The 10,779-nt window shown below is 41.9% G+C and overlaps 1 protein-coding gene and 1 pseudogene across 1 annotated transcript; one reads left to right on the top strand and one right to left on the bottom strand.

Annotated features, from left to right (window-relative positions):
* The first annotated feature begins 2,853 nt into the window (after window positions 1-2,853).
* On the top strand, window positions 2,854-4,113 carry LOC147965673 (uncharacterized). The gene is made up of 3 exons (XM_087526875.1): window positions 2,854-2,937; window positions 3,043-3,189; window positions 3,658-4,113. Exons 1-3 carry the CDS (start codon window positions 2,854-2,856, stop codon window positions 4,111-4,113), a joined length of 687 nt encoding a protein of 228 aa, XP_087383001.1.
* Window positions 4,114-5,763: 1,650 nt separating this feature from the next.
* LOC147965672 (uncharacterized) lies at window positions 5,764-9,193 on the bottom strand (annotated as a pseudogene).
* Between the last annotated feature and the right edge of the window lie 1,586 nt (window positions 9,194-10,779).

Here is a 10,779-nt window from a genome sequence, read left to right as displayed (position 1 = left end):
ATCATCATGCCTAGCTAGGGGCGTTAAACGATAGCGCTTGTTGGGAGGCAACCCAATTTTATTTTAGTTCCTTGCCTTTTGTTCCTGTTTAGTAATAAATAATTCATGTAGCCTCTGTTTAGATGTGGTTTTATGTGTTTAATTAGTGTTTGTGCCAAGTAGAACCTTTGGAAAGACTTGGGTGAAGTCTTTATGATCATGCTGTAAAAACAGAAACTTTAGCGCTCACGAGAATTGCTGCCATTTTTATTTGGAGAGTGATATTTAGATAATTATTTTTGAATATGATTAATAGATAAATTCCTCAGGTCCATCAATTTATTTGCTAATTTTATGAGTTACAGAAGTATACTTTTGATCCAGATTACTACAGACTGTTCTGCTTTTGACAGATTCTGTTTTTCGTGTGTTGTTTGCTTATTTTGATGAACCTATGGCTAGTAAAAGAGTTTATAAACCATAGAGAAGTTGGAATACAGTATGTTTAATTCCAATATAAATCAAGAATGAGTTCATTACAGTACCTTGAAGTGGTGTTTTGTTTTCCTTCGCTAACGAAGCTTACGAGTTTTCTGTTAAGTTTTGTGTTGTGAAGTTTTCAAGTTTTGGGTAAGGATTTGATGGACTATGAAATAAGGAGTGGCAAGAGCCTAAGATTGGGGATGCCCAAGGCACCCCAAGGTAATATTCAAGGATAGCCAAGAGCCTAAGCTTGGGGATGCCCAAGGCACCCCAAGGTAATATTCAAGGATAGCCAAGAACCTAAGCTTGGGGATGCCCCGGAAGGCATCCCCTCTTTCGTCTTCGTTCATTGGTAACTTTACTTGGAGCTATATTTTTATTTACCACATGATATGTGTTTTTCTTAGAGCGTCTTTTTATTTTATTTAGTTTTGCTTGCTGTTTGAAGAAATTACCAAGATCCGAAATTATTAAATGTTAGAGAGTCTTCACATAGTTGCATAATTATTCGACTACTCATTGATCTTCACTTAAATCTGTCGGAGTAGTTTGTTGTTGCTCTAGTGCTTCACTTATATCTTTTTAGAGCATGATGGTAGCTTTATTTTGAAGAAATAGATGAACTCTCATGCTTCACTTAGATTATTTTAAGAGTCTTAATAACATGGTAATTTGCTTAAAATCCTAATATGCTAGGTATTCAAGAATAATAAAATTCTCTTATGAGTGTGTTGAATACTATGAGAAGTTTGATACTTGATAATTGTTTTGAGATATGGAGATGGTGATATTAGAGTCATGCTAGCTGAGTAGTTGTGAATTTGAGAAATACTTGTGTTGAAGTTTGTGATTCCCGTAGAATGCACGTATGGTGAACCGTTATGTGATGAAGTCGGAGCATGATTTATTTATTGATTGTCTTCCTTATGAGTGGCGGTCGGGGACAAGCGATGGTCTTTTACTACCAATCTATCCCCCTAGGAGCATGCGCTTAATACTTTGTTTCGATAACTAATAATTTTTTGCAATAAGTATGTGAGTTCTTTATGACTAATGTTGAGTCCATGGATTATACGCACTCTCACCCTTCCACCATTGCTAGCCTCTCTAGTACCGCGCAACTTTCACCGGTACCATAAACCCACCATATACCTTCCTCAAAACAGCCACCATACCTACCTATTATGGCATTTCCATAGCCATTCCGAGATATATTGCCATGCAACTTTCCACCATTCCGTTTATTATGACACGCTTCATCATTGTCATATTGCTTTGCATGATCATGTAGTTGACATCGTATTTGTGGCAAAGCCACCGTTCATAATTCTTTTATACATGTCACTCATGAGTCATTGCACATCCCGGTACACCGCCAGAGGCATTCATATAGAGTCATATTTTGTCCTAAGTATCGAGTTGTAATTCTTGAGTTGTAAGAAAATAAAAGTGTGATGATCATCATTATTAGAGCATTGTCCCAGTGAGGAAAGGATGATGGAGACTATGATTCCCCCACAAGTCGGGTGAGACTCCGGACGAAAATAAAAGAGGCCAAAGAACCCCCCGCCCCACCCAAAAAAAGAGGCCATAAAAAAGAGAAAGGCCCAAATAAAAATAATAAAAAATGAGAGAAAAAGAGAGAAGGGACAATGCTACTATCCTTTTACCACACTTGTGCTTCAAAGTAGCACCATGATCTTCATGATAGAGAGTCTCCTATGTTGTCACATTTATATACTAGTGGGAATTTTTCATTATAGAACTTGGCTTGTATGTTCTAATGATGGGCTTCCTCAAAATGCCCTAGGTCTTCATGAGCAAGCAAGTTGGATGCACACCCACTTAGTTTCTTTTTGAGCTTTCATACACTTATAGCTCTAGTGCATCCATTGCATGGCAATCCCTACTCACTCACATTGATATCCATTGATGGGCATCTCCATAGCCCATTAATACGCCTAGTTGATGTGAGACTATCTTCTCCTTTTTGTGAGTAAATTGCACAAAACCACCACTTTGAAGGCAAGGTTTGCGAAAACCACTACAATACATTTTTTTGCATAAAACACCATCTCTTCCGTAATCTTTTTGCAGAAAGCACTGATCGGCGGATCGGGGTCAGTTAAGCTTGTGTATGACAGGTGGGGCCCTTTTTTGCGTACGTGGCACCGTCGGCCGTCCCGACAGCCGTTAGACGGTGTTTGACGGTGCCGTATGCCTCTGTTTGATGGACCGGTCAAAAGACTGGTCGGTGCTGCCCCCACTCCCCACTCCCCACTCTGTCTCGCTGCTCTCTCGCTCGCTCCTCCTCTGTCTTGCTCCTCTGCTTTGCTCGCCGCACCCGCAGCCGTGTCATCGCACCCGTCGCCGCGCCCCCGCCGCGTCGCCATGGTTTCCTGGAGCGATGGGTCCGATAGCAGCAAGCTCACCGTGGAGTACGTCAGCTCTGGTTCTGACGATGACAGAATTAAGGTAAGTTCAGATTTTTAGGGTTAGGGTTTGTGATTTCGGGGATTTCTTGAATGAGCTTGTTTGCTGACATGTGGATCAAATCTCTGGTATTCCTATGCACTACAGATCCCTGCTACCACTGAAGACTCCGATTTCGAGGGACCTGAAATGGAGTTGCTTGTTCTCTGCAGTGAACATGGGAAGGCCGCAGAAAGGCATGTTGCTTTCGAAGGAATCCACACTGGCAGGAGGTTTCTTTGCTGTGCTGAGAAGGTATATTGTGATTTGTTTTCTCTGGATCTGCCTTTGTTTGTGCTGTGCCTTTGTTTTCTTTGGATCTGTACTGTGGTGGCAGGCATTGCAGTTTAGTGTTAGGTTTAGTTGTATTGTTTAGTTAGGAAAGTGGATCAGAAGCAATTGCTTACTCTAGCAGCATCTTTTCCCCTTGGTCTAGCAACATTGTTAAGTTAGGTCACTTTGTTTAGTGTAACATGCTATAAATAATTTAAGACAGAATATGCATGGGTTACTAGAGCAAGACAGAGGATGCAACTTGTTTAGTATGACATGTTAGGTCATTTGATTGATTATGTTTACTTTATAGCAGGACAACATTGTTTAAGTAGCATGAGGACATGTTTAAGTAGCAAGCTCAAGCTCTGAATTTGATGATAGTAATTAAATAGTGTTGCTTGGAAGCATTCTAATGCTTTTGTTTATATTAATTCTAATTTTGTTCAGGAAGGTAGAAACTGTGGTTTAGTTGAATGGATTGATCCAGCTTGGCCCAACACCCTTGAGAATGCATTAGCCAAGTTATGGTTTATGTATGAACAAAGTAGGAGAGACAGGACTGAGGAAAATCTTTTGCATTCATTTGCTGTTCATGACTTGACACAAGAGAAGAAGAAGCTGCAGGAGAGCTATGAGAAGTTGGTTGAATATGTGAATGGACTTTTGGATGCTCAGGAAAGGAGGGCAGAGGTAGAAAGGAAAGATCTTGAAACCAACAAGCTTCAGGAGAAGTATGACATGGTTAAGAACCTAGCAGCTGCTCAAGCAAATGTCATTAGGAACATGAAGCTCAAGCTAGCTGAAGAGAGGAAGAACTTGCAGAACCACATTGATGAGTTGAAGAAGACAGTTGAAGAGAGCAATGTGAAGCTGCAGGGAGTGAAGGCCATCATAAATGGATAAGCAGGTGGTTCTGGAAGAGAAGAATGGGCAATATCATTTGGCATTTGCTGACCTTTTGCAGAGTGTGGTTTGGCATTTGCTGTAATGATGGTAGATTAAATTCTCTGAACTATGAGTACTTCTGAACTATGGTGATGTAATGTAGTAATCTTCAACTATGATTATGTATGGATTTGAACTATTGCGAAATGTGGTGGTATTTGGAGGTGCTGAATGTGATCTTAAGTAAGATGCTTGCAAATTGATGATTGTGATCTTAAGTATGTTTCTATGCAACTGGTGTTTTTTATCAACCTCGAGGCATCAAGTAGGCTCACTTAGGTTTATTGGCTTTTTATCGACCCCGAGGCATCAACTAGGGTCAATTAGTTTTTTTTGGCTTTTTATGGACCCTGAGGCATCAACTAGGCTCACTTACTGTTTTTTTGGCTTTTTATCGACCTCGAGGCATCAAGTAGGCTCACTTAGTGTTTTTTGGCTTTTTATCGACCTCGAGGCATCAACTAGGCTCACTTAGGGTTTTTAGGCTTTTTATCAACCTCGAGGCATCAAGTAGGCTCACTTAGGGTTTTTAGGGTTTTTATCGACCTCGAGGCATCAAGTAAGCTTTTTGGCTTTTTATCAACGTCGAGGCATCAAGTAGGATCACTTAGGTTTATTGGCTTTTTATCGACCCTGAGACATCAAGTAGGCTCACTTAGGGTTTTTTGGCTTTTTATCGACCTCGAGGCATCAACTAGGCTCACTTAGGGTTTTTTGGCTTTTTATCGACCTCGAGGCATCAACTAGGCTCACTTAGGGTTTTTTGGCTTTTTACCGACCTCGAGGCATCAACTATGCTCAATTAGGGTTTTTAGGCTTTTTATCGACCTCGAGGCATCAAGTAGGCTCACTTAGGGTTTTTAGGCTTTTTATCGACCTCGAGGCATCAACTAGGCTCAATTAGGGGTTTTAGGCTTTTTATCGACCTCGAGGCATCAAGTAGGCTCACTTAGGGTTTTTAGGCTTTTTATCGACCTCGAGGCATCAACTAGGCTAAATTAGGGGTTTTAGGCTTTTTATCGACCTCGAGGCATCAACTAGGCTCAATTAGGGTTTTTAGGCTTTTTATCGACCTCGAGGTATCAAGTAGGCTCACTTAGGGTTTTTAGGCTTTTTATCGACCTCGAGGCATCAAGTAAGCTTTTTTGGCTTTTTATCGATGTTGAGGCATGAAGACTAGCATCACAAGGTTAAGTTTTGGGTTTCTGGCTTCTTGGTCATTGGCACAACATTATCATCACAAGAGTAGCACCATCATCATAACTAGAGTAGCACTAGATTAGTTCATCATCCCAGTTGATCATCACAGGACTACTAGAATGCCATAGTTTGACAGAAGGATCATAACAGTACCAGAACCTAAGTTGGCCATTACAGTACCAGAACATAACTTGATGATCACTTGGTCATCAAAATAGAAGCAGTATCACAACATGATAAAGCATATTTGGATCACAACATCAATCCCATGCTGCACCAGAAGCAGTCAGGTAGTCCTTTATCTTCTAGGTTGGCTTTCTGACTCTTTGGGAACCACTGTTTGGTCTTGGAGGCAAGAAAGCTGCCCTTGCTCCCTTTGCAGCAGTTGAAGCTCTAGTTTGTGGAGCCTTACCCTTTGCAGAAGCAGTAGCAGTTCTTGTTGATGGTGCAGTGGTAGTAGATGGAGTCCTCCTTGCTGGTGTTGTTGTAGTGGCAGTAGAAGCAGTCCTCCTTGCTGGTGCTGGTGCAGTGGCAGTAGAAGCAGTCCTCCTTGCTGGTGCTGGTGCAGTGGCAGTAGAAGCAGTCCTCCTTGCTGGTGCTGGTGCAGTGGCAGTAGAAGCAGTCCTTGCTGGTGCTGGTGCAGTGGTAGTAGATGCAGCCCTTCTTGCTGGTGCAGTAGAGGAGGCAGTAGTAGCAGCATCAGGTGGGTAAGAAGAGCTACTTGGCTGCAAAAAGAACACAAGTAATTCAGCATTTTTGGTACAAGCATAGAGAACACAAGTAAGTTAGCATGTTTTGCATTGTTTGTACCTCATGCCTGTTCTTTCTCATGGCTAGTGCAGGCTTCAAAGGAACATGGTAGTTTGTGTACCTATGGCCAACTTTGCTGCAATTCGAACAAGTGATTGAGGCCATCCTTAAAGTGTCCTTTGGAGCTGGCTTCTCATGTCTGCCCTTTCTTCTCTTAGTTTGTGCTCTACCTTTGTGTTCTTTGAAGACTGGAGGGTCAATGTCCCTACTGTCTGTCTTTGGCCACATGTCAGGGCCAGGTACTGCATAGATTATGGGACTGTATGCAGCCTTGTACATTGGTTTTTTGAAAAAATCATGAACAAAGTCCTCTGGCTGTAGCTTAGCTTTGTGAATGGCAGAGTCAGCATGATGGCAAGGCACTGCTGTCATATCCCACTTCCTACACCCACAAGTCTTTTTCTGCAGGTTAACAGCATATGTTTTCTCTGCACTTGTCACTTGGTAAAGATGTGGTCCAGCCATCAAGGATTGGCAGTTCCTAGACCACTTCTTTGCTTCTTCTAGTTTCTCAGCATATGTAGGACAAATCTCCCATTTAACAGTATCAACTTTTGTTCTATTTGCATTGAATTTGACCAACAACTTTGTCTAATTCCATCAACCATGGTCTTTATTGGCTTAGCCCTAACATCTAGGACCCACCTATTGAAAACCTCACTTAGATTATTAACAACTAAGTCAGTCTTGCAGTTCACATCCATGGCATGTCTGGCCCAAGTGTGTTTGGGTATTTTGCTAAGCCACACCCAAGCTGCTTCACACTCTGACTTTAACTCATCCATTGCAACTTGAAAACCATGTTCAGTATATGAGTAACTTGCTGCATCCATGTATTTTTTTAATTCTGGCCCTCTAAACCCAGCAATCTGAAAGTTCTGGTAGATATGCCTAAGGAAAAACCTTTGTGGGAAATTGGGGAAGACTCTATTTATGGCTTTCAAAAGACCCTGTATGAAACAAGTACAACTAAGTGAATACAACTACATGAAAGTAACTACAATTACATGAAAGTAACTACAACTACATGAAAGTAACTACAACTACATGAAAGTAACTAAATATATTACCTTTTGCCTATCTGAAATGATTGTGTACTGTCCAAACTGGCCAGATTGCCCACCTATTGCCTCCCTCAGCTGGTATAGAAACCAGGTCTAGGAATTAGTGTCCTCCTTGTCTACAATTCCAAAAGCAATGGGAAAAATGTTGTTTTTCCCATCTCTTCCAGTAGCAGCTAGGATTTGTTGACCAGTGGTGAGCTTTATGAAGCATCCATCCAAACCTACAAGTTAAGCACAAATGATTAGTACTTCAAAGAACATACAAGTGGCATAAACAACAATACAAGGCAATTACCTATGAATGGTCTGCAGCCATTGAGGAACCCTTCTTTGCATCCATTCAGGCAGATGAAAAGTCCATGAAACCTAGGGTTCTTGCTAGGATGCTCCCTAATATGTTTTGTTGTCACAATACATCTAGAACCTGGATTGGTGTCTAGGACAGCCTCTAAATAATCCCTAATCCTGGTGTATTGGGCCTTTTGATCTCCTAAAACAACATTCTTTGCTGCCTTCCTAGCCCTGTAGGCCATGTGGGTTGAAATTTCCACTCCATACTTGCTCTTTGCAGTGTTAATTATTGTTGTTATTGTTGTGTTAGGGTCATTCCTCACTGCCTCCTCACAATGTTTTGCAACCCACTTGGCAGTGACTTTGGTGCTCTCTGACACAGAAGGGCATGTGTGCACCAAATACAGCTGTCTAATGGTAAATGTCTTCTCATTTGCAATCTGAGAAGCTGCTATATAAAAAGGGCATTGCTCATCTATGCACTGTGCTATAACCCTGTCACTGTAGTTTCTGTGGTACTCATAGTTCCTGTTCTGTGATATGTGCAGGGTTTGGAGTGCAGTTCTGAACTGGTACACATCAATAAAGCAAAGATGCTTCACAAATTGGTCTTGTGGGTCAGCTCTGTCCTCAGCATACCATAACCTTGGCTTCATTTTCTTTGCTCTGCTCTTCCTACCATTGGGCAACACATAAGCCATTGCCTCAGCACCATCATCATCTTTCAAACCCAGGTCTAATGGTTTTTTGTCCTCATCATCTGATGGTATCCAGTCATCCTCAAACATTTGCTCTACACTTCCATGTGATCTGCTAGTTGGCCCTTTTCTGTCTCTCTTGGCCTTATTCTTCTTCTGAGTATGTTGACCACTCTCTTGCTCCTCTTCATTGCGTTGCTCCCCTTGCACCACTTCCTCCACTTCCTCCTCCTCTTGATCATCCTCATCCTCTTCTTCACCTGATGGCTCATACAATTCCTCCTCCTCATCTGTATCCCACATCTCCTCAACATCTGTGTCCCCTTCATAATGCAGTAATGGATCATCCCTCTATTTTTTCATTTCCTCAAGCCTAGCAAGGATATCCCCATATTCTGATAAATTATCGTCATCACTATCCTCTTCATTGTCCATAACTATAGCTTTCCTTTTCAAATGAGTGGCCTTCTCTTTTTCTTTCTCATTCTTCCTAAACATTGCAATTTCCTTTCCCCTTCTCTCCTCCATAACTTTTTCTATTTGTAGTTGCTCCTCTGAATTGTTTGTGCTCTGCTGTGTTTGAAACTGTATTGGTCTTGGTTCTTCTACTGGTACTACTGCTGCTGTGTTTGAAACTGAACTAGGATGTGCATTGAACAACACTCCTTCATCTACCTGATACAGTTGGGGCTCTCCAATTTCCTGCAGAGGTATCTGCTGCTCAATAACATTAGCACTGCAATTTATATGTGCAGGTTTGGGGGAACTGGCCCTAACAACTGTCACATTGAAAATCTTCTGCTTCTGTTGTACTATGTGGTCTAGAATGTCCTCCAGCATGTCATCATCCTCTATTTCTTGCATTCCTTCTATCCCTAGGCCAGGATCCTTCACATAGTACATGTAATCCCTCACCCCATATCCTTCAGTCTCTATCAGTGCAACTAGATTGTAAAAAGTGATGTCTGACAACATCATAGTTCTCTCAAGATTATCTCAGTCATGAAAATGCATCCTCAATTCCCAAACCTCATCATCCAGACTACAAAGTTATAAAGAAACATAGTGTTGTATAAGTGTTCAATTATAACACTTATGAAAAAGCAGGACAACATCAATACATAGCTTTGGGTTGCTTAAGTAACCAATGTAGTACAAAGCAAGAAAACTGCAATAACCCTAGCTTTGGTTAATTAAGATCTACTGCAATACAGATCAACACATCAAATAATTCCAACTATATAACCATAGCTTATTTCAACTATAATCAGTTAATTTCAGAAAGAAATCGTCGCAATAACAATCATAGGGCCAACAATATGCAATGGGGATGGGGAAGGGGGTATCACTACACGCTAACCCTAGCCCTAGCCATAGAAACGGATCAGATAAGTTCACAGAATAATGGATAAGGGAAGGGGGTCTCACTATACACCGCCGAAGGATGAGGCGATGTGGTGGCTTCCATTGGGATTCGCCTTCACCGCCGCGGCGAAAGATCTAGCCGCCGCGTATTCCACTGAATACTGCACCTCCGCATCTCGCGTCGCCTTGCTAGGTTTCGAGCTCCCGCAGAGCTCACCGCCTGGATCGGGATCCGCGTCGCCTGCGCCACTGCCGGGAGGACGGCCGCCGCCAACACCGCCTGCTTTCGCCGGAGTAGTGTAGCGACCAGACCTCAAACAGTCTGATCTCTGTGCTCCGGTGTCATCCCTGGATCAGTAATGCTGACACCACACAGTACTCAAAGGATTTATAGCAGAGTAGCAATCACACACTTATTACATCGAGTGTCTCATAAGAGAACTTATTACAAATAAATACGGCTTAAGGCCATCTAATAACGATAACAGCGGAAGGCTGGGAACATAAGTGAGTCCATCAACTCCAACGGCATCACTGAGTATAGAACCACGACCTAAAAACTCCTTAATCGTCGTCTGAAAAGTCTGCAACATTAACGTTGCAGCCCGAAAACGGGTCAGCACATGGAATATGCTCGCAATGTAACACATAGAGAGTAATGGAATGAAACAACTATACTATATGCATATTTGGCTGGTGGAAAGCTCTATGGTTACAGTTTCGCGTAAATCCAATTTTCCCTACTTCAAAGGAATAAAATTTAATTACTATCATGGTGGTTGTTAAACATTGAGAATGGTTGACAGCATTCTCAATCCCAATTAAGCTTCATCATTAAACATTATCCAACAAAATTAATTTAGAGTAACATGTTGAGATTCACATGATAATCCAAGTACTAGATACTCAAGATGTCCATAACCGGGGACACGGCTAACCATGATTAGTTTATTACACTCTGCAGAGGTTTGCGCACTTTTCCCCACAAGACTCGATCGCCTCCGTTTGGTTTCTCGCACTACATGATGTTTGAGAAGACGGATGACCGAGACATAGTCTTTCAGAAGCGCTAGCACCTTACGATCGGGTAGACCGTACCATCTACATCCCCTACATCTGCTAGTCTACCACTGTAAGAGTTCGCACAACTTAGTCAACTATGCTAGAGCCCATAATAGCTTGTGGCTGCACACGGA

Source organism: Triticum urartu, chromosome 6A (assembly GCF_056163025.1).
Source record: "Triticum urartu cultivar PI428250 chromosome 6A, HENAU_Tu73, whole genome shotgun sequence".
NCBI lineage: Eukaryota > Viridiplantae > Streptophyta > Magnoliopsida > Poales > Poaceae > Triticum > Triticum urartu.
The sequence above is the reverse complement of the archived record's forward strand: the minus strand, read 5'-3'. Positions and strand labels throughout refer to the sequence as shown.